The sequence below is a fragment of the Pseudophryne corroboree genome, chromosome 1 (assembly GCF_028390025.1).
Source record: "Pseudophryne corroboree isolate aPseCor3 chromosome 1, aPseCor3.hap2, whole genome shotgun sequence".
Classification (NCBI taxonomy): Eukaryota; Metazoa; Chordata; class Amphibia; order Anura; family Myobatrachidae; genus Pseudophryne; species Pseudophryne corroboree.
The window spans coordinates 451,804,726-451,829,369 of NC_086444.1; the positions used below are offsets into that span (position 1 = coordinate 451,804,726).

Genomic DNA, 24,644 nt, shown 5'->3' on the forward strand with positions numbered 1-24,644 from the left:
ACTCCCTGGCACTAGAAGATACTCACACGACCAGGCACGCCAAGAGGGGCTGTTTGGTGTGGCTTCAGCAAAGATGTATGAGGACACATCTGTAGTGAAGGTTTATTAGATTTTGGATAGAGTTAAAGTACCAACCAATCAGCTCCTGTAAGTTTTCAAAAACAGCCTGTAACATGGCAGTTAGGAGCTGATGGTTGGTACCTTATCTCCAAGCTTTGATAAATCTTCCCCAATATATTCTAACACTACGAGGTATAATTACTTAACTGCAGCTTTTTAAGGCTACCAATTGTTTTTTGTATGTTACACCTGCTTTAAAATGGCAGTAATGTTAAATACAAAACCATTTTTGCAGCTAATATTATTGCGGTTTTAAGTTCTGCCAGTTGAAAATTTACACTTGTCCCCTGATATAGATGCTTCCCATTTCCAGTGATCGCAAAAACTCGCCATAGCGCGTATTTTACCCAATACTGCGGACCAGGGACTGGCTTTTTCTGAATGGGTGGGTCCCCGGGGACGTGCTCAACTGGTATTGGCAATAGGTTTAGTGATTGATGTCTCACTTGCCCAGCTGCAGAGAAGACTGAAAAAGTGGAGGAGGAGCCAGCTGGGCAAGGGAGAAATCAATCACTAAACCTCTAGCCAATCCCAATAGAGTGTTTCACAGTGGGCCTACCCATTCGAAAAAAGTGCATATGCTGCTTCTCTGGGCGCTCCGGCGATGAGTGTCCGTCTGTGCAGTACATAACACAGCAGCTATCAGCCTGTTCAGTACTGGTGCTGCTGTCCTGCTTGGCAGATGCGGCTCCTTTACATGTAGACCACAAGGAGGGCTCCACTAAGCGCAGCAATGGCGGGGGGGGGGGATGTTCCAGGTACACAAGAGAGTCCGGCAGTGAAGGAGGGAAGAGGCCGCAGCGCTACCACAAACGCGGGTCCCAACCAGGAGTCCACTGACAGTATAGGTAAAAGGCTACTGTGCTACCTCACACATAAGTCCAGGCTAGGAGTCCAGTCTTCACTGAGTGCAATAGCCGGGGGGAGAAGGAGGAGTTAGAGGAGGACTAAAGACTACAACACGGTTCTGCACCAGAGGTCCAGTAGTGAAGGGAAGGTGTTGCAGCACTGCCGCATACATAGGTCCCGACAAGGAGTCGCACCACCAGCCCTGTATCAAAACTCCAATGGAGAGGAGTAGGGTCTGGCTGATGGACCAACTGATGCCAGCTAAAAGGGTCTATTGATTGCGCCTGCACAGATCCACCATGGACCAAAAAAAAAAAAGGGTGAAAACATTGCAGGGGCAGAGAGGTGCTGATGACACACTCTCACCCCTGTTGGTCATACCATCATCGGGATCCCGGTGTCCGTATTATGACCAATGGGATTCCCAGTGCTGGCATTTCATACTGGACCCAGGAACAATAGGATTGAATAGCTTTTAGAAAAAGGTGCCCCACAGAGGGTATCGCCCTGCCCTTCCTGGCTGATCTTATTCAATTCCCTCTATCAGGTATCATTGTGCAGCTCACCCACGGTCTCCTTAGTCACCCACAATCTACCTCAACTTCTCCCTGCCTCTCCCCCCATAATATGTGATGAAACATAGGAACAGTGGAATAGGACCATCATTTTTCTAAAATAATGGACCCACAATTTTTTTTTTGCTCAGCACGATCACTGCATTTCTATACTTTACATCCAGATCCGTGTATATTGACAAGTATGAAGATATCACGGGTGGCTTTGGTTTCATAAGAAGGCCTGATTCAGAGATGGACACACAGAGCCGGCCCTAACCAATATGATGCCCTAGGCAAGATTTTGGCTGGTGCCCCCTAGCACCGCCGCTAGTTCCACCTCTGACCCTGCACCCCTTTCCCAGCACCATCACCCCCCACCCATAGCAGTCCTTTTTTTTTTTTTTTCCCTACCCCCTGCAAATTAAATAAGAACAGTGTGCACATTCGGCATACAGCCCAAAAAGGTATGTGTTTTTGCTGGCAAGGGGCATGGCCAAACAATAGTACCCCCAATTCAAATTATGCTTCACAGTAGTGCAACTTTATTCACAATTTATCATGCGATAGTGTCCCTTATTCACATTACATCACACAGTAGTACCACTTTACCTTATATACGTTACTCCTCACAGTAGTGCCCCTCATTCACATAACATCATACTGAATTGCTCCTTATTCACATTACACCACACCATATTGCTCTTTATTCTCATTACACCATACCATATTGCTCCTTATTCACATTACACCACACCATATTGCTCTTTATTCACATTGTTAATGCCCTTATACACATGACACACATAATGTCCCTTACACATATGCCGCACATTATTAGTGCCCTTATACACATAATGACACACATAGTGCCCCTTACACATATGTTACACATTATTAATGACCTTATACACATAATGACACATATAGTTCCTGGCGTGAGTTAACTGGCAGCTCTGCTAATGCTGGGTGCCTATTATTTATGAAAATGCATCTTATTTGCATTGCTAAGTGGCTAGGACGCACAAGCAGCTTCTGCTGATTAAAATGATATGCGGCATGCCTATATACTGTGTGCGACTGTGGCTGTATCTGCATACAAAATGCTACACACAGAATATAGGCATGCCGCATATCATTTTAATCAGCAGAAGCTGCCTGTGCCCCTAGGCATACCAGATGCCCTAGGCAATTGCCTAGTTTGCCTATACCTAGGGCCGGCTCTGTGGACACAGAACACATAGTTGCTCCGTCTTTGGACACAGCAGTGATGAGAAAAAATGCTAATGTAGCAGGAGGCATCTATAGGAAAAACACGTCTCCTGCCACCATCTGCGATCCCAGTACTGCATCCCAAAACACAGTTCAGAATGACCGCCGGAACTTCTTAGCTTGATCCGTGAAACCTGCGGCTTGGGCACTGCACGCCATGATGCAGGATCCATTCTGCACATGCGCAGAACAGGTGCTGCGCATGCAGTCCACCCGCCATTGGCCCCATAGTCTGTTATATAAATATGATCTTAATAGACATAAACACAACATTTACTACATACACTTACAGTAACTTTGAATACTTTGTTTAATTAAAACCAGTTGCTAAAAATTAGTTTTCATTTACACCTTAACAGTCATCTTTGTTTCTGCAGAATAAAATCCTTATGAAAGAAGTTGAGTGGACACAGATGAAAATCACAACCTAACTTATGCTACAACTCTACTAGCTGGATAATGTCTCCCACCAGCACCACAAAGGCTCCTGGTACATACCCGGAAGTCACTCCAGGACTTGTGTGTCTGCCTCCTATTTCTGATGATCTTCAGTTGATTTGGACTCAGGCAGAACAGACTAATGAGTTAGATGATAACCCTCAGCTCCTCCAGACGTTCAGCTACTTTCCATATCCTAGCATGCCAGAGATTGCCTTACTCTGCCTACGGTATGGGCTTCAAATGGAAAAAGTGAAAACCTGGTTCATGGCACAGCGCATTCGCTGTGGCATAAGCTGGTCTTCAGAGGAAATAGAGGAGACTCGCTCACGTCTCCTTTATAATCAGGACCAGCTACATTTTAAGCCTTTAGTGGCTCTGGCTAAGAAATCGAATGCGTTTAAGAACTTGGAAAAACTTCCCATACCTGCCCCAAAAAGTAGTGCAGGACAAGAAGTTTTACCTCCCTCCCCTTGTTCAACTTCAGGTGATGCTGCACCAGAACCCAAGAAATTAAGATTAAACTGTATGACGTCAGAAAGAGAACTACAAATGGCTACCAAGTTTGCCACTGAAAACAGAGTGCAGTTCCCTAGATGGGAAATACCAGGTTCTTATAGACCCTGTTCAACAGCTTCAAACCTTAACACTGAGCCAGAACAGGTACTTACGAATTCCATCAGGCACCCTGTTGCAAACCAGGTGTTGGGAGTTGATGGGATGGACAGAACCTCAGCTGTGTCATGCCTTTCCACCGAGGAGGAACGCCAGAAGACAGCATGGGCTACATCCTGGAATATGGATGACTGCAAAGGATTTCTAGCTGATAGGTATACCAATCAAAATGATGGGATCCATAACCTCAGATTGGAAGATTACTACATGCCAGTCATGAGGCGCCAGCGCAAAACCAAAGAACAGCTGTCCGTTCTGAAATCTTTTTTTTTGCAGTGCCAATGGGCAGGCCGTGAAGACTACAAGAAGCTGGAAGATATCACTGGACTTCCAAGATCAGAGATTATCCAGTGGTTTGGAGATACACGCTATGCTCTAAAACATGGCCAGCTTAGGTGGTTCCGCGATAATGCCCAAGATCGCCCCAGCTGGCTAGATGAACCACAACATCTTGTTGTTCAAAATGGAAGACAAGGAGAACCGTTGTCTGGAGAAAATGCTGGAGTCCGAACATTGGCTACAGAGCTAGGAGCCACAGATTCGGACTCCAGAACTACAGTTCCACCATTAACATCTTCAGCAACACAAGCAGTGACCTCTTCTGTGGTACAAAGACCAATGGTAAAGACGACAGCATCATTTAACAACCATACAGGACAAAATATGGGAAAATTACCAGAAGTGCATAATAAATATGCAACTGCTTCTAGAATATCAAATACTGCATATAACATTTCAAATGCAAAACCTCTCTTAATAAACTGTCCAAAACAGGAGTCTCCTCCCCAGGATGCCATTCAATGCACTACCTTTCAAGAAAAGCTTGATGTGCTAGAAAGGTACTGGTGTGCTCATTATGACTTGCAGGAGGGGGACTTGCAGTCACTAGTGACAGAGTCTGGCTTAACGCAGCAGCAGGTACTGGACTGGTTTAGCAACAAATCTAATAAACCTGCTGAGGTAGAGGTATGTATTGATGAGGAGGAAGAAGAAGAAGATGACGATGATGATGTTGTACTCATTCAGGACTAGTATGCCACTACTGTAAACTTTATTTTTCCTAGCAATGGTCTTTGAATAAAAAAGAAAAAATTCATATGCAACAGGAACTTGTCTTGTGACTTCATCAAAAAGCTTTTATATTTATATTTTTTTCATAACCTAGGGCGTACTAAAGCTTCTAAAAGTGAAAAGTGGCGGTGTTGCCAATAGCAACAAGAGTTGAGCTATCATTTCTCTATTGCTTCCAAGAAAATTACATAACCTGACTGGTTGCTATGGGCAACGCTGCCAATTTAAATTTTTAGAAACTTTAGTAAATCTACCCCAGGTTTGTCTATTGAGGAATGTGGTGGTTCTATTTTCTTTGGAGTTCTGCAAGGTGGAAGAGTAACAGGAGTCTGATGCAGGATACTGATCTGCTGAAAAGTGATTCTATTTTTCACCAATCATGATCACCAATAACAGTCCTTTATAAGAAACTATTGCTAGATCTCATACCTACTCTACTAGTTTTCTAAATGATATTTAGATTCAATTACTGTACTTGAATGGTTTTTGCAGTTTTCTAGTTGTGTAGAACATCCTCCGCATAGATGGAGATTAGATGATCTCCATAAGCTCCAGGCCAGGTACCACTGCCTGGTCTGCGGTGGTGTCGGGGCAGCTGGGTGCCTGGTGTGCTATGCTGGCAGGCAGCTGGTCTTGCTAATTACAATAGAGTTAGATGGAGGGAAAACACCTTTAGAAATGACACTTTTTTTATATCCGTCTTGACATTACTGTACATATTTCATGGTATGTAGTTAAATTGTCTTTGGTTACAATGTCGATAGCAGAAGGTCAACATTGATAATGTCAACCTAGTTAAAAATGTCAACATCATTATTGTTGAACCCTGCAAAATGTCAACATCGGAAATATCAATCTTGTCATAATGTCGACTCTTCCATGAGGGTTAGGGTTAGATATAGAATTAGACTAAAGTAGCACATCAACAAAATACCATACTATATACGTTTTTATATGTCCAGATATGTGAAGTTCCACTGCTCATTCTGCTGCTGTCAATATGAAGCCTTAATAGGCATCTTTTGAGTACTCCTCTGCTTAATAGATAACCAAATTGCACACACTTGTAAGTGTATTCTTATAACCATACAATAAAATGTAAAGATCTTATAAAATATTCCCTATTGTTACTGTTATACTCTTGAATAACTGCTAAAACCAGCAAATAAGGACTTGGGGCATACCAATTATTATCGGTGTTATTAAGACTGAATGACTTTTACTTTATGGTATATTAATGCAGTAATAACTCTCTCTCTCTATATCTCTCTCTCTCTCTATATCTATCTCTATATATATATATATATATATATATATATATATATATATATATATATATATATATATAATATTATACAAAAGCATTCATTTACCCACTCGCTGACTCATCACTAATTCTCTCACTTCCCGATATGATAGGTAGATGACATTTAACAAAGGCATTCTTCAGGTGGAAAATAGGAAAACTGCGTAATTAGAATTTTAATAAACCTCCCCTAAGGGGATGAAAAGACGGGTTGACATAATGACATCATTACCGATGCGTGGCTTGCGTTGTGTGAACGATAACGCCCAAACTGACAATCGGATCAAAATTTGGATTGCACCACCAGTGGGTGGAGTTTAATAACCTACAAAAAATGGTCCTGTCACTTTTTAACATATCTGCTACGGGTGCTCCTCTGGTAACGCCAAGAACCGTGGATTAATTTAAGATGTCTCTAATGTACATCTCTATAGACTTACCAAATTTAATACTAATTTATATTTACAACCATGAAAATCAGAAACTCCCGTGCGAAGAATGGGTAGAACAGCTAGTAAAAATATATATAAAGTGCAGTTTTAGGTGATTAGAAATATAAAGTTTATAACTGTGACTAAAACAGATCTACCCTGTGCATTCTTACAAAGAGAATACACGCATATGCACAAATGTAGAGTTGGCTGCAGCTGACACTTCCGCTTTCATGTCTGGACACGCAGGACAAGGAGCATGTAAATATAGCCCAAGTACTTTAATATAGTGCTTATACAAAAGTGGTCTGAAATATCTCTGCAGTGATACACTTGTCAGTAGGCGTAATCTTTTAGGAGTGCTTGAGGGATGGTGCAAAAGTAGGTGCTGAGAATGATCATCAGTGTGGACCTTTGCACTATTTTAAAATAAATGAAAAATAAGTATCTGCGTATGCTGTAGCAGCAAAATAAGGACAAATAGAGTGTTCTTATTAAACACCCCTAGTGGTGTGTGTGTGTGTGTGTGTGTGTGTGTGTGTGTGTATTTTTTGCTGGTTCATCATACAGTAGGTACCAGCAAGTCCTGGCATGCTTAAAGTGTTTGGGTGGTGTAGTGTAGTACTAAGAGTTCCAGCATAGCCATGACTTAAAGAGCAGGTTTCCACTTGTAGAACGTCAAGCACTGACATGCCCTGGCATAAAGTGACGACTCAGACCTGTAGAGCACTCTCGTTCATGGAATGGGATCCTCTTCATCTTGGTAATCTTGGAAAAAATTGAAACCCTGCATAGAAATCTTATGGCCACGTCATAGTGTTGGGCAGCATCAGACTCTGTACTGCTACAAATCTCTCGCCCATTATAAAATAGCGCGGTTGGCTGGCAGGAACAGTCAGCCGGTGTAAATTGTAGCGAGAGCAAGTGCAGTGTCTCAGTGGCCATGTCTCAGACACCCTTCAATACTGACAACCGCAAGTCGCTTAAAGAGGGTAATTCAGAGTTGATCGTAACAGCAAATTTGGTAGCAGATGGGCTAAACCATGTGCACTGCAGAGGGGGCAAATATAACATATGCAGAGAGAGTTATATTTGGGTGGGGTGTGTTTAAACTACCTGTCTGTTGATATGGTTATGTGTGCTGCTTGTAATTCTACCCCTTCTTCAGCGGGATGCCTCATGTGTGAACAGTGTTCCTGATCTCCTCAGGGACACAGTTCACAGGCACCTGACTGGCTAGATAGTTTTAAAAGCATGATTCAGAATGTTAATTCAGAATTAGCTGCAGCTAAAAAGAAGAGACAGGTGTTAAAGCAGTCAATTGATTTTATGGTAAAAGCAGCAGATACCAGAAAGGCTTCTCCACCCCCTCTTTTGGTTTCACATAAACGCTCACTGCCACAGGTGCTCCAGTCTGATTCTGATCAGCCTGATGTTGATGATGATGATATGGATGAGGACAGCTCTCTGTCCCCTTGGGTGGAGGCCCTCATTTTTGCTGTAAGAGAGGTTCTTCACATACCGGATCAGGAGGCAGAACCAGATGAGGAGTTGTACTTTTAATGTTAGACCAAAGACCTCAGCAACTTTTCCTGTGTCTTAAGAATTAAACTCCCTGGCCAGGGAAGCATGGTTAAACCCTGATAAGAAATGTAAATATCCTCAGAGATTTTTAGCTACCTTTCCCTTCCCAGCTGAGGACAGGAAGGTATGGGAAAAAACCCCATCAGTCGATACGTCTGTGTCCAGACGGTCTAAGAAATCAGTACTGCCGCTGCCAGGGGCTATAGCCCTAAAAGAGCCAGCTGACCATAAAATTGAGACCACTCTCAAGGCAATATATACGGCAGCAGGCATAGCACAGCGCCCCACAATTGTTTGTGGGTGGATTTCCAGGGCGGTAGCCAAGTGGTCTGATAATGTTATTGATGGTTTAGACCAGAGTTTCCCAACCACGGTCCTCCAGGCACACCAACAGTGCAGGTTTTAGTGATAACCATGTTTGAGCAGAAATGGTTCAATCCAAATAACTGAGGTACTAATTAAATCACCTGTGATCAGGTATGGTTATCCTTAAAACCAGGACTGTTAGTGTGCCTTGAGGACCGTGGTTGGGAAACACTGGTTTAGACTCTCTGCCCCGAGAGGTCATTACTCTGCTGCAACATATACAGGATGCTGCAAATTTTATGAACGAGGCTATAAAAGAATTGTGTAAGATAAATGGGCGCACTACTGCTATGGCTGTTTCGGCATGCAAAGCTCTGTGGTTACGTCAATGGTCAGCAGACTGATTCCAAGAAGGGTGTAGAAAATCTTCCCTTTACAGGTGATGCCTTGTTTGGCGACAAATTAAATGGATCTCCCAGGCAACGGCAGGTAAGTCTACCTATCTGCCGTTGGCTGCGCCACCTGCTAAATGTTCTTACACAGGACTTTCGTGTGGCACGGTTCAGAGGAAGGGGCCGGGGAGTCTCCACCACTCCGAGAGGATCTCGTGATAAGTCCCGTAAACCTGCAACTGCTGCATCCCTGGACCAGACCACCGGATCCCCTGCCGCTAAGCCTTCCGCGTGACGGTTGGCTCCCTCGGCAAGGAGAATTTTAGGTGGGGTCAAAAAATACAAAATCTGAGACAAAAAATACAACTTCTGAGACATAGTAAAAACTGCGTATGCACTACGAAAAGTAGGCATGTAGGGGGTGTACGGAAGGGCTGGTCTTGCAAAAACTACGAGCAGGGGCGTGTTGTGGGCGTATACTGATGATCGGTAGGCGGTGCATACGCAATTTTTGCAAGCTGACCTCAGTTGTAGTATGTGTGATGTATACTGCAATCATTGCTTTATTACACCCAGCTGAAGCAGCTCACGCTGCTGACCACAATTCAGTTTATTCAGCTGCATTGAAACTTAACAACATGTAAGTGAGGTTTAAACTATTTTACACATGTATTACTCTAAAATATATGTTAGTAGTAACCTAATAATTCTTTCTCTAACGTCCTAGAGGATGCTGGGGACTCCGTAAGGACCATGGGGATAGACGGGCTCCGCAGGAGACATGGGCACTTTAAGAAAGACTTTAGTTCTGGGTGTGCACTGGCTCCTCCCTCTATGCCCCTCCTCCAGACCTCAGTTTGATACTGTGCCCAGTGGAGACTGGGTGCTTTTCAGGAGCTCTCCTGAGCTTTCTGACAGAAAGTATTTTGTTAGGTTTTTTATTTTCAGGGAGCACTGCTGGCAACAGACTCCCTGCATCGAGGGACAGAGGGGAGAGAAGCAGCCCTACTCTCTGAGTTGCAAGGTCCTGCTTCTTAGGCTACTGGACACCATTAGCTCCAGAGGGATTGGTACGCAGGATCTCACCCTCGCCGTCCGTCCCAGAGCCGCGCCGCCGTCCCCCTCGCAGAGCCGGAAGATAGAAGCCGGGTGAGTATGAGAAGAAAAGAAGACTTCAGAGGCGGCAGAAGACTTCATGATCTTCACTGAGGTAACGCACAGCACTGCAGCTGTGCGCCATTGCTCCCATACACCTCACATACTCCGGTCACTGTAAGGGTGCAGGGCGCAGGGGGGGGGCGCCCTGGGCAGCAATATAAACCTCTTTTTGGAAAAGATATAACATATATACAGCTGGGCACTGTATATATGTATGAGCCCCCGCCAATTTTACAGTTTAAGCGGGACAGAAGCCCGCCGCCGAGGGGGTGGGGCTTCTCCCTCAGCACTCACCAGCGCCATTTTTCTCCACAGCACCGCTGAGAGGAAGCTCCCCGGACTCTCCCCTGCTTATACCACGGTAGACAAGAGGGTTGAAAAGAGAGGGGGGGCACATAATTCGGCGCAAATTACATACAGCAGCGCTACTGGGTAAACATTAAGTTACTGTGTTATTCCTGGGTTATATAGCGCTGGGGTGTGTGCTGGCATACTCTCTCTCTCTGTCTCTCCAAAGGGCCTTGTGGGGGAACTGTCTTCAGAAAGAGCATTCCCTGTGTGTGTGGTGTGTCGGTACGCATGTGTCGACATGTCTGAGGAAGAAGGCTATGTTAGAGAGGAGCGGGAGCAAATGAATGTGGTGTCTCCGCCGACACCTGACTGGATGGATATGTGGAATGTTTTAAATGCTAGTGTAAACTCATTGCACAAAAGATTAGACAAGGCTGAAGCTTTGGGACAGTCAGGGTCTCAACCCATGCCTGATCCTATGTCGCAGGGACCGTCAGGGTCTCATAAGCGCCCACTATCCCAGATTGTTGACACGGATACCGACACGGATTCTGACTCCAGTGTCGATTACGATGATGCAAAGTTACAGTCAAAATTGGCAAAATCCATTCGATATATGATTATGGCAATAAAAGATGTTTTGCACATCACAGAGGAACCCCCTGTCCCTGACAAGAGGGTACATATGTACAAGGGAAAGAAGCCTGAGGTAACCTTTCCACCCTCACACGAGCTGAACGAGTTGTGTGAAAAAGCTTGGGAATCTCCAGATAAAAGACTGCAGATTTCCAAAAGGATTCTTGTGGTGTATCCTTTCCCGTCAACGGATAGGTTACGATGGGAATCCTCCCCTAGGGTGGACAAAGCATTAACACGCTTATCCAAGAAGGTAGCCCTCCCGTCCCAGGATACGGCTACCCTCAAAGACTCTGCTGACCGCAAACAGGAGATTACCCTGAAATCTATTTATACACATTCAGGTACCTTACTCAGACCGGCAATTACGTCGGCCTGGGTGTGTAGTGCTGTAGCGGCATGGACGGATACCTTATCTGAGGGGATGGATACCCTAGATAAGGATACTATTTTATTGACCCTGGGGCATATAAGAGATGCTGTCCTATATATGAGAGATGCTCAAAGAGACATTAGTCTACTGGGTTCTAGAATAAACGCTATGTCGATTTCTGCCAGAAGAGTCCTATGGACACGGCAATGGACAGGTGATGCCGACTCAAAAAGGCATATGGAGGTTTTACCTTACAGGGGTGAGGAATTGTTTGGGGAAGGTCTCTCGGACCTAGTCTCCACAGCTACAGCTGGAAAATCAAATTTTTTACCTTATGTTCCCTCACAGCATAAGAAAGCTCCGCATTATCAAATGCAGTCCTTTCGGTCACAAAGAAACAAGAAAGTGCGAGGTGCGTCCTTTCTTGCCAGAGGTAGGGGCAGAGGAAAAAAAATGCACAACACCGCTAGTTCCCAGGAACAGAAGTCCTCCCCGGCCTCTACAAAATCTACCGCATGACGCTGAGGCTCCACTGGCGGAGTCCGGCCCAGTGGGGGCACGTCTTCGGAGTTTCAGCCACATCTGGGTTCACTCCCAGGTGGATCCCTGGGCAATAGAAATTGTTTCTCAGGGTTACAAGCTGGAATTCGAAGAAGTGCCTCCTCGCCAATTTTTCAAATCGGCCCTACCAACTTCTCCCCAGGAAAGGGAGATACTGTTATATGCAATACAAAAATTGTATCTTCAACAGGTGGTGGTCAAGGTTCCCCTCCTCCAACAAGGAAAGGGATATTACTCGACCATGTTTGTAGTCCCGAAACCGAACGGTTCGGTCAGACCCATATTAAATTTGAAATCCCTGAACCTATAATTGAAAAGGTTCAAGTTCAAGATGGAATCGCTAAGAGCGGTCATCGCAAGCCTGGAAGGGGGGGATTTTATGGTGTCCCTGGACATAAAGGATGCATACCTTCATGTCCCCATTTATCCACCTCATGAGGCGTACCTCAGATTTGCGGTACAGGACTGTCATTACCAATTTCAGACGTTGCCGTTTGGTCTCTCCACGGCCCCGATAATTTTCACCAAGGTAATGGCGGAAATGATGGTGCTCCTGCGCAAGCAAGGTGTCACAATTATCCCGTACTTGGACGATTTCCTAATAAAAGCGAGATCAAGAGAGCAGTTGCTGAACAGCGTATCACTTTCACTGAAAGTGTTACAGCAACACGGCTGGATTCTCAATATCCCGAAGTCGCAGTTGGTTCCTACGACTCGTCTGTCTTTCTTGGGCATGATTCTGGACACGGAGTAGAAGAGGGTTTATCTCCCGATAGAAAAGGCCCAGGAACTCATGACTCTTGTCAGGAACCTATTGAAACCAAAACAGATGTCAGTGCATCACTGCACTCGAGTCCTGGGAAAGATGGTGGCATCATACGAGGCCATTCCCTTCGGCAGGTTCCATGCGAGGACTTTCCAATGGGACCTACTGGACAAGTGGTCCGGGTCACATTTACAGATGCATCGGTTGATCACCCTGTCCCCCAGGGCCAGGGTATCACTCCTGTGGTGGCTGCAGAGTGCTCACCTTCTAGAGGGCCGCAGATTCGGCATTCAGGGCTGGATCCTGGTGACCACAGACGCAAGCCTCCGAGGTTGGGGAGCAGTCACACAGGGATGAAATTTGGTCAAGTCGAGAGACTTGTCTTCACATCAACATCCTGGAACTAAGGGCCATATACAACGCCCTACGTCAAGCGGAGACCTTACTTCGCGACCAACCGGTTCTGATCCAGTCAGACAACGTCACCGCAGTGGCTCATGTAAACCGCCAAGGCGGCACAAGGAGCAGAGTGGCGATGGCAGAAGCCACCAGAATTCTTCGCTGGGCGGAGAATCACGTAAGCGCACTGTCAGCAGTGTTCATTCCGGGAGTGGACAACTGGGAAGCAGACTTCCTCAGCAGACACGACCTACATCCGGGAGAGTGGGGACTTCATCAGGAAGTCTTCGCACAGATTACAAGTCGGTGGGAACTGCCACAGATAGACATGATGGCATCCCGCCTCAACAAAAAGCTACAGAGGTATTGCGCAAGGTCAAGCGACCCTCCTGCAGTAGCTGTAGACACCCTAGTGATACCGTGGGTGTTCCGGTCGGTCTATGTATTTCCTCCTCTTCCTCTCATACCCAAGTTGTTGAGGATAATAAGACAAAGAGGAGTGAGAACAATCCTCATTATTCCAGATTGGCCACGGAGGACCTGGTATCCGGATCTGCAGGAAATGCTCACAGAAGATCCGTGGCCTCTTCCTCTAAGACAGGACCTGTTGCAGCAGGGGCCCTGGCTGTTCCAAGACTTACCGCGGCTGCGTTTGACGGCATGGCGGTTGAACGCCGGATCCTAGCAGAGAAAGGCATTCCTGTTGAGGTCATCCCTACGCTGATAAAGGCTAGGAAGGATGTAACGTCAAAACATTATCACCGTATATGGCGAAAATATGTTTCTTGGTGTGAGGCCAGGAATGCTCCTATGGAAGAATTCCATCTGGGCCGTTTCCTTCACTTCTTACAAACTGGAGTTAATTTGGGCCTAAAATTAGGCTCTATTAAGGTCCAGATTTCGGCCTTATCCATTTTCTTTCAAAAAGAATTGGCTTCTCTTCCAGAAGTTCTGACTTTTGTAAAAGGAGTGCTGCATATTCAGCCTCCTTTTGTGCCTCCGGTGGCGCCTTGGGACCTTAACGTGGTGTTAAGTTTTCTAAAATCACACTGGTTTGAACCACTTAAAACGGTGGAGTTGAAATATCTCACGTGGAAGGTGGTCATGTTGTTAGCCTTGGCTTCGGCTAGGCGAGTTTCGGAATTGGCGGCTTTATCACATAAAAGCCCATATCTGGTTTTCCATATGGATAGAGCGGAGTTGCGGACCCGTCCTCAATTCCTACCTAAGGTGGTCTCATCCTTTCATATGAACCAATCTATTGTGGTGCCTGTGGCTACGCGTGACTTGGAGGATTCCGAGTTACTTGATGTGGTCAGGGCTTTGAAAATTTACGTGGCCAGGACGGCTAGAGTCAGGAAAACTGAATCGCTGGTTGTCCTGTATGCAACCAACAAGGTTGGCGCTCCTGCTTCAAAGCAGAGTATTGCTCGCTGGATTTGTAACACGATTCAGCAAGCGCATTCTACAGCTGGATTGCCTTTACCGAAATCGGTCAAGGCCCATTCCACTATGAAAGTGGGCTCTTCTTGGGCGGCTGCCCGAGGGGTCTCGGCACTACAGCTGTGTCGAGCTGCTACTTGGTCGGGTACAAACACCTTTGCAAAATACTATAAGTTTGGTACCCTGGCTGAGGAGGACCTCATGTTTGCTCAATCGGTGCTGCAGAGTCATCCACACTCTCCGGCCCATTTGGGAGCTTTGGTATAATCCCCATGGTCCTTACGGAGTCCCCAGCATCCTCTAGGACGTTAGAGAAAATAAGATTTTAAACCTACCGATAATTTTTTCTCGTAGTCCGTAGAGGATGCTGGGCGCCCGTCCCAAGTGCGGACTTCTTCTGCAATACGTGTATATAGTTATTGCTTCAATAAGGGTTATGTTATAGTTGCATCGGTCCTGCACTGATGCTATGTTGTTTTTTCATACTGATAACTGGGTAGTTTATCACAAGTTGTACGGTGTGATTGGTGTGGCTGGTATGAATCTTGCCCTGGATTAACAAAATCCTTTCCTCGTACTGTCCGTCTCCTCTGCGCACAGTTTCTCTAACTGAGGTCTGGAGGAGGGGCATAGAGGGAGGAGCCAGTGCACACCCATAACTAAAGTCTTTCTTAAAGTGCCCATGTCTCCTGCGGAGCCCGTCTATCCCCATGGTCCTTACGGAGTCCCCAGCATCCTCTACGGACTACGAGAAAAAGATTTACCGGTAGGTTTAAAATCTTATTTTAAATTAATAACAATGCAGGTTTGTCAAGAACACACTTGTTTTTTTTTTGCTGTTGTTTGGTTAATGGCTTTTTGTTTAAAAGCTGAGGTTTTTATTCTGATTTAAAGCAACAAACAATTATTATCTTCAGAAATCATACCCACATACATGTGTAAGGATTTTTTTTCCCCCTTGATAAAGAAACATGTTTAATAACATCACCACAATAATTGTGATTTTGTGGACATTTTAATCATGCACCACTATTTTTTTTTTAATAAATATTTCTCCGACGTCCTAGTGGATGCTGGGGACTCCGTAAGGACCATGGGGAATAGCGGCTCCGCAGGAGACTGGGCACAAAAGTAAAGCTTTAGGACTACCTGGTGTGCACTGGCTCCTCCCCCTATGACCCTCCTCCAAGCCTCAGTTAGATTTTTGTGCCCGAACGAGAAGGGTGCACACTAGGTGGCTCTCCTGAGCTGCTTAGTGAAAAGTTTAGTTTTAGGTTTTTTATTTTCAGTGAGACCTGCTGGCAACAGGCTCACTGCATCGAGGGACTAAGGGGAGAAGAAGCGAACTCACCTGCGTGCAGAGTGGATTGGGCTTCTTAGGCTACTGGACACCATTAGCTCCAGAGGGATCGAACACAGGCCCAGCCATGGAGTCCGGTCCCAGAGCCGCGCCGCCGGCCCCCTTACAGAGCCAGAAGCAAGAAGAGGTCCGGAAAATCGGCGGCAGAAGACATCCTGTCTTCACCAAGGTAGCGCACAGCACTGCAGCTGTGCGCCATTGCTCCTCAGCACACTTCACACTTCGGTCACTGAGGGTGCAGGGCGCTGGGGGGGGCGCCCTGAGCAGCAATAAAAACACCTTGGCTGGCGAAAATACATCACATATAGCCCCCAGGGCTATATGGATGAATTTTAACCCCTGCCAGAATCCATAAAAAAGCAGGAGAAAAGTCCGCGAAAAAGGGGCGGAGCCTATCTCCTCAGCACACTGGCGCCATTTTCCCTCACAGCTCCGTTGGAGGGAAGCTCCCCTGGCTCTCCCCTGCAGTCACTACACTACAGAAAGGGTTAAAAAAGAGAGGGGGGGCACTAATTAGGCGCAGTATTAACAATACAGCAGCTATAAGGGGAAAAACACTTATATAAGGTTATCCCTGTATATATATATAGCGCTCTGGTGTGTGCTGGCATACTCTCTCTCTGTCTCCCCAAAGGGCTAGTGGGGTCCTGTCCTCTATCAGAGCATTCCCTGTGTGTGTGCTGTGTGTCGGTACGTTTGTGTCGACATGTATGAGGAGGAAAATGATGTGGAGGCGGAGCAAATTGCCTGTAATAGGGATGTCACCCCCTAGGGGGTCGACACCTGAGTGGGTGAACTGTTGGAAGGAATTAACAGTGTCAGCTCTTTACAAAAGACAGTGGTTGACATGAGACAGCCGGCTACTCAGCTTGTGCCTGTCCAGACGTCTCATAGGCCGTCAGGGGCTCTAAAGCGCCCGTTACCTCAGATGGCAGATACAGACGCCGACACGGATACTGACTCCAGTGTCGACGGTGAAGAGACAAATGTGACTTCCAGTAGGGCCACACGTTACATGATTGAGGCAATGAAAAATGTTTCTCTGACGTCCTAGTGGATGCTGGGAACTCCGTAAGGACCATGGGGAATAGCGGCTCCGCAGGAGACTGGGCACATCTAAAGAAAGCTTTAGGATCACCTGGTGTGCACTGGCTCCTCCCCCTATGACCCTCCTCCAAGCCTCAGTTAGATTTCTGTGCCCGACGAGAAGGGTGCACACTAGGGGCTCTCCTGAGCTCTTTGTGAAAGTTTTAGTTTAGGTTTATTATTTTCAGTGAGACCTGCTGGCAACAGGCTCACTGCATCGAGGGACTAAGGGGAGAAGAAGCGAACTCACCTGCGTGCAGAGTGGATTGGGCTTCTTAGGCTACTGGACATTAGCTCCAGAGGGACGATCACAGGTTCAGCCTGGATGGGTCACCGGAGCCGCGCCGCCGTCCCCCTTACAGAGCCAGAAGAGCGAAGAGGTCCGGAAAAATCGGCGGCAGAAGACGATCCTGTCTTCAGATAAGGTAGCGCACAGCACCGCAGCTGTGCGCCATTGCTCTCAGCACACTTCACACTCCGGTCACTGAGGGTGCAGGGCGCTGGGGGGGGGCAGCGCCCTGAGACGCAATAAATCGATAAAAAAACCTTATATGGCTAAAATAAATGCATCACATATAACTCCTGGGCTATATGGATGCATTTAACCCCTGCCAAAACATACAGAAAAAGGATGATAAGGACGCCGAGAAAGGGGCGGAGCCTATCTCCTCAGCACACTGGCGCCATTTTCCCTCACAGCTCAGTTGGAGGGAAGCTCCCTGGCTCTCCCCTGCAGTCACTACACTACAGAAAGGGGTTAAAAAAGAGAGGGGGGCACAAATTAGGCGCAGTATATAACAATACAGCAGCTATAAAGGGAAAAACACTTATATAAGGTTATCCCTGTATATATATATAGCGCTCTGGTGTGTGCTGGCAAACTCTCCCTCTGTCTCCCCAAAGGGCTAGTGGGGTCCTGTCCTCTATCAGAGCATTCCCTGTGTGTGTGCTGTGTGTCGGTACGTTGGTGTCGACAAGTATGAGGAGAAAAATGATGAGGAGACGGAGTAGAGTGTCTGAAATTGTGTTGTCACCCCCTAGGGGGTCGACACCTGAGTGGATGTACTGTTGAAATTGGCGTGACAGTGTCAGCTTTGTATAAAAGACAGTGGTTGACATGAGACAGCCGGCTACTCAGCTTGTGCATGTCCAGACGTCTCATACAGGGGCCCTAAAGCGCCCGTTACCTCAGATACAGACGCCGACAGGGGTACTGACTCCTGTGTCGACGGTGAAGAGACAACCGTGATTTCCAATAGGGCCACACATTGCATGATTGAGGCAATGGAAAAAGTTTACACTTTTCTGATAATATGAATACCACCAAAAAAAAAGGGGTATTATGTTTGGTGAGGAAAAACTTCCTGTAGTTTTCCTGAATCTGAGAAATAAAATGAGGTGTGTGATGATGCGTGGGTTTCCCCCCGATAACAATTGATATTTTCTAAAAAGTTATTGGCAGTATACCTTTTCCCGCCAGAGGTTAGGGTGCGTTGGGAAACACCCCCTAGGGTGGATAAAGCGCTCACACGCTTGTAAAAACAAGGGCTCTACCCTCTCCTGAGATGGCCGTCCTTAAGGATCCTGCTGATAGAAAGCAGGAGCGTATCCTAAAATGTATTTACACACATACTGGTGTTATACTGCGACCAGCAATCGCCTCAGCCTGGATGTGCAGTGCTGGGTTGGCGTGGTCGGATTCCCTGACTGGAAATATGATATCCTAGATAAGGACAGTATATTATTGCCTATAGAGCAATTAAAAGATGCATTTCTATATATACAGGATGCACAGCGGAATATTTGCCGACTGGCATCAAGTATAAGTGCGTTGTCCAATTATTCCAGTAAAGTGGTCAGGTGATGCGGATTCCAAACGGCATTTGGAAGTATTGCCTTAAAAGAGGGGATGTACCCCAGGTCGCCTCTCAAAAGAAGACGCCGTATTATCAGGCACAGTCCTGGTTGGCAAGCGGACAAAAGGGTTCCTCTTTTCTGCTCGTGACAGAGGGAGAGGAAAATGGCTGCAGAGATCAGCCAGTTCCAAGGAACAGAAACCCTTTTCCGCCGCTGCCAAGCCCTCAGTATGACACTAGGGCTTTACAAATTCAGGCACGGTGGGGTCCCGTTCTCAATGAATTTCAGTGCGCAGTGGGCTCACTCGCAAGTAGACCCCTGGATCCTTCAGATAATATTTCAGGGGTACAAATTGGAATTCGAGACGTATTCCCCTCGCCGTTTCCAAAAGTCTGTTTTACCGACGTCTCCCGCTGACAGGGAGGCAGTTTTGGAAGCCATTCACAAGCTGTATTCCCAGCAGGTGATAATCAAGGTACCCCTCCTGCAACAGGGAACGGGGTATTATTCCACACTATTGTGATACCGAAGCCAGACGGCTCGGTGAGACCGATTTTAAAATCTAAAATCTTTGAACACTTGCATACAGAGGTTCAAATTCAATATTGAGTCACTCAGAGCAGTGATTGCAAACCTGGAAGAAAGGGACTACATGATGTCTCGGGACATCAAGGAGGCTTACCTTCATGTCAAAATGTACCCTTCTCACCAAGGGTATTTCAGGTTATGGTACAGAACTGTATCAGTTCGGACGCTGCCGTAGGGATGGTCCACGGCACCCCGGGTCTTTACTGAAGTAATGACCGAAATGATGATATTCCTTCGAAGGAAGGGAATTTTAGTTATCCTTTACTTGGACGATTCCCTGATAAGGGTAAGATCCAGGGAACAGTTGGAGATCGGTGTAGCACTATATCAGGTAGTGTTGCGGCAGCACGATTGGATTTTCAATATTCCAAAAATCGCAGCTGGTTCCGACGACTTGTCTTCTGTTCCTAGGGATGATTCTGGACATAGTCCAGAAAGAAGGTGCTTCTCCCGGAGGAGAAAGCCAGGGAGTTATCCGAGCTAGTCAGGAACCTCCTAAAACCGAACCAAGTCTCAGTGCATCAATGCACAAGGGTTCTGGGTAAAAAATGGTGGCTTCCTACGAAGCAATCCCATTCGGCAGATTCCACGCACAGTGGAACCTTCTGGACAAATGGTCCGGGTCGCATCTTCAGATGCTTCAGCGGATAACCCTGTCACCAGGGACAAGGGTATCCCTCCTGTGGTGGTTGCAGAGTGCTCATCTTCTAGAGGGCCGCAGATTCGGCATTCGGGACTGGGTCCTGGTGGCCACGGATGCCAGCCTGCGAGGCTGGGGAGCAGTCACACAGGGAAGGAATTTCCAGGGCTTATGGTCAAGCCTGGAGACATCTCTTCATATAAACATTCTGGAACTAAGGGCCATTTACAATGCCCTAAGTCAAGCGAAACCCCTGCTTCAGGGTCAGGCGGTATTGATCCAATCGGACAACATCACGTCAGTCGCCCACGTAAACAGACAGGGCGGCACGAGAAGCAGGAGGGCAATGGCAGAAGCTGCAAGGATTTTCGCTGGGCGGAAAATCATGTGATAGCACTGTCAGCAGTGTTCATTCCGGGAGTGGACAACTGGGAAGCAGACTTCCTCAGCAGACACGACCTTCACCCGGGAGAGTGGGGACTTCACCCAGAAGTCTTCCACCTGATTGTAAACCGTTGGGAAAAACAAAAGGTGGACATAATGGCGTCCCGTCTAAACAAAAAACTAGACAGATATTGCGCCAGGTCAAGGGACCCTCAGGCAATAGCGGTGGACGCTCTGGTAACACCGTGGGTGTACCAGTCAGTGTATGTGTTCCCTCCTCTGCCCCTCATACCAAAAGTACTGAGAATCATAAGAAGGAGAGGAGTAAGAACTATACTCGTGGTTCCGGATTGGCCAAGAAGGACTTGGTATCCGGAACTTCAAGAGATGCTCACGGACGAACCGTGGCCTCTACCTCTAAGAAAGGACCTGCTCCAGCAAGGGCCTTGTCTGTTCCAAGACTTACCGCGGCTGCGTTTGACGGCATGGCGGTTGAACGCCGGATCCTGAAGATCCCTACCCTGGTCAAGGCCAGGAAAGACGTAACCGCAAAACATTACCACCGCATTTGGCGAAAATATGTTGCGTGGGGTGAGGCCAAGAAGGCCCCTACAGAGGAATTTCAACTGGGTCTTTTCCTCCATTTCCTGCAAACAGGACTGTCTATGGGCCTAAAATTAGGGTCCATTAAGGTTCAAATTTCGGCCCTGTCGATTTTCTTCCAAAAAGAACTGGCTTCAGTGCCTGAAGTTCAGACGTTTGTAAAAGGGGTACTGCATATACAGTCTCCTTTTGTGCCTCCAGTGGCACCTTGGGGATCTCAATGTTGTGTTGAGTTTCCTAAAGTCACATTGGTTTGAACCACTCACCACTGTGGACTTAAAATATCTCACATGGAAGTGACGAGTTAGCCCTGGTTTCAGCCAGGCGGGTGTCAGAATTGGCGGCTTTATCATATAAAAGCCCTTACTTAATATTTCATTCTGAAAGGGCAGAATTGAGGACTCGTCCTCAAATTTTCTACCTAAGGTGGTTTCTGCATTTCACATGAACCAACCTATTGTGGTACCTGCGGCCACTAAGGACTTGGAGGATTCCAAGTTGCTTGACGTGGTCAGGACCCTGAAAATACATGTTTCCAGGACGGCTGGAGTCAGAAAATCTGACTCGCTGTTTATCCTGTATGCACCCAACAAATTGGGTGCTTCTGCTTCTACGCAGACGATTGCTCGTTGGATTTGTAGTACAATTCAGCTTGCCCATTCTGTGGCAGGCCTGCCACAGCCAAAAATCTTAAAATGCCCACTCCACAAGGAAGGTGGGCTCATCTTGGGCAGCTGCCCGAGGGGTCTCGGCTTTACAACTTTGCCGAGCAGTTACTTGGTCAGGAGCAAATACGTTTGTAAAATTCTACAAATTTGATATCTTGGCTGAGGAGGACCTGGAGTTCTCTCATTCGGTGCTGCAGAGTCATCCGCACTCTCCCGCCCGTTTGGGAGCTTTGGTATAATCCCCATGGTCCTTACGGAGTTCCCAGCATCCACTAGGACGTCAGAGAAAATAAGAATTTACTTACCGATAATTCTATTTCTCGTAGTCCGTAGTGGATGCTGGGCGCCCATCCCAAGTGCGGATTGTCTGCAATACTGGTACATAATTATTGTTACCAAAAAATTCGGGTTATTGTTGTAGTGAGCCATCTTTTCTAGAGGCTCCTCTATTATCATGCTGTTAACTGGGTTCAGATCACAAGTTGTACAGTGTGATTGGTGTGGCTGGTATGAGTCTTACCCGGGATTCAAAATCCTTCCTTATTGTGTACGCTCGTCCGGGCACAGTATCCTAACTGAGGCTTGGAGGAGGGTCATAGGGGGAGGAGCCAGTGCACACCAGGTGATCCTAAAGCTTTCTTTAGATGTGCCCAGTCTCCTGCGGAGCCGCTATTCCCCATGGTCCTTACGGAGTTCCCAGCATCCACTACGGACTACGAGAAATAGAATTATCGGTAAGTAAATTCTTATTTTTACACATTTCTGATAATACGAGTACCACCAAAAGGGGTATTATGTTCGGTGAGGAAAAACTACCTGTAGTTTTCCTGAATCTGAGAAATTAAATGAGGTGTGTGATGAAGCGTGGGTTTCCCCCGATAAAAAAGTTATTGGCATTATATCCTTTCCCGCCAGAGGTTAGGGTGCGTTGGGAAACACCCCCTAGGGTGGATAAAGCGCTCACACGCTTGTCAAAACAAGGGCTCTACCCTCTCCTGAGATGGCCGCCCTTAAGGATCCTGCTGATAGAAAGCAGGAGGGTATCCTAAAATGTATTTACACACATACTGGTGTTATACTGCGACCAGCAATCGCCTCAGCCTGGATGTGCAGTGCTGGGTTGGCGTGGTCGGATTCCCTGACTGAAAATATTGATACCCTAGATAGGGACAGTATATTATTGCCTATAGAGCATTTAAAAGATGCATTTCTATATATGCGTGATGCACAGCGGAATATTGCCGACTGGCATCAAGAGTAAGTGCGTTGTCCATTTCTGCCAGAAGAGGGTTATGGACACGACAGTGGTCAGGTGATGCGGATTCCAAACGGCATATGGAAGTATTGCCTTATAAAGGGGAGGAGTTATTTGGGGTCGGTCTTTCAGACCTGGTGGCCACGGCAACAGCTGGGAAATCCACGTTTTTACCCCAGGTCGCCTCTCAACATAAGAAGACGCCGTATTATCAGGCGCAGTCCTTTCGTTCCCATAAGGACAAGCGGGCAAAAGGTTCCTCATTTCTGCCCCGTGACAGAGGGAGAGGAAAAAGGCTGCAGAAATCAGCCAGTCCCCAGGAACAGAAGCCCTCTCCCGCCTCTGCCAAGCCCTCAGCATGACGCTGGGGCTTTACAAGCGGACTCAGGCACGGTGGGGGCCCGTCTCAAGAATTTCAGCGCGCAGTGGGCTCACTCGCAAGTAGACCCCTGGATCCTTCAGGTGGTATCTCAGGGGTACAAATTGGAATTCGAGACGTCTCCCCCTCGCCGTTTCCTAAAGTCGGCTTTACCGACGTCTCCCTCCGACAGGGAGGCAGTTTTGGAAGCCATTCACAAGCTGTATTCCCAGCAGGTGATAATCAAGGTACCCCTCCTGCAACAGGGAAAGGGGTATTATTCCACACTGTTGTGGTACCGAAGACGGACGGCTCGGTGAGACCGATTTTAAATCTAAAATCTTTGAACACTTACATACAGAAGTTCAAATTCAAGATGGAGTCACTCAGAGCAGTGATTGCGAACCTGGAAGAAGGGGACTACATGGTGTCTCGGGACATCAAGGATGCTTACCTTCATGTCCCAATTTACCCTTCTCACCAAGGGTACCTCAGGTTTGTGGTACAGAACTGTCACTATCAGTTTCAGACGCTGCCGTTTGGATGGTCCACGGCACCCCAGGTCTTTACCAAGGTAATGGCCGAAATGATGATACTCCTTCGAAGGAAGGGAGTTTTAGTTATCCCTTACTTGGACGATCTCCTGATAAGGGTAAGATCCAGAGAACAGTTGGAGGTCGGTGTAGCACTATCTCGGGTAGTGTTGCGGCAGCACGGTTGGATTCTCAATATTCCAAAATCGCAGCTGGTTCCGACGACTCGTCTTCTGTTCCTAGGGATGATCCTGGACACAGTCCAGAAAAAGGTGTTTCTCCCGGAGGAGAAAGCCAGGGAGTTATCCGAGCTAGTCAGGAACCTCCTAAAACCGAGCCAAGTCTCAGTGCATCAATGCACAAGGGTTCTGGGAAAAATGGTGGCTTCCTACGAAGCAATCCCATTCGGCAGATTCCACGCAAGAATTTTCCAGTGGGACCTGCTGGACAAATGGTCCGGGTCGCATCTTCAGATGCATCAGCGGATAACCCTGTCACCAAGGACAAGGGTGTCCCTCCTGTGGTGGTTGCAGAGTGCTCATCTTCTAGAGGGCCGCAGATTCGGCATTCAGGACTGGGTCCTGGTGACCACGGATGCCAGCCTGCGAGGCTGGGGAGCAGTCACACAGGGAAGGAATTTCCAGGGCTTATGGTCAAGCCTGGAGACATCACTTCACATAAATATCC

General features: G+C 47.0%; 1 protein-coding gene across 4 annotated transcripts in view; it reads left to right on the forward strand.

Moving 5' to 3' along the window:
- Window positions 1–5,011, forward strand: part of HOMEZ (homeobox and leucine zipper encoding) — a 28,634-nt gene extending 23,623 nt beyond the window's left edge. For all 4 annotated transcript variants that reach the window (XM_063913624.1, XM_063913625.1, XM_063913628.1 and 1 more), the window contains exon 2: window positions 3,173–5,011. In XM_063913624.1, coding sequence (XP_063769694.1) covers window positions 3,255–4,940 — 1,686 coding nt within the window. In that variant the 5' untranslated portion in view covers window positions 3,173–3,254 and the 3' untranslated portion in view covers window positions 4,941–5,011. The remainder of the gene's footprint in view (window positions 1–3,172) is intronic.
- Window positions 5,012–24,644: the final 19,633 nt, after the last annotated feature.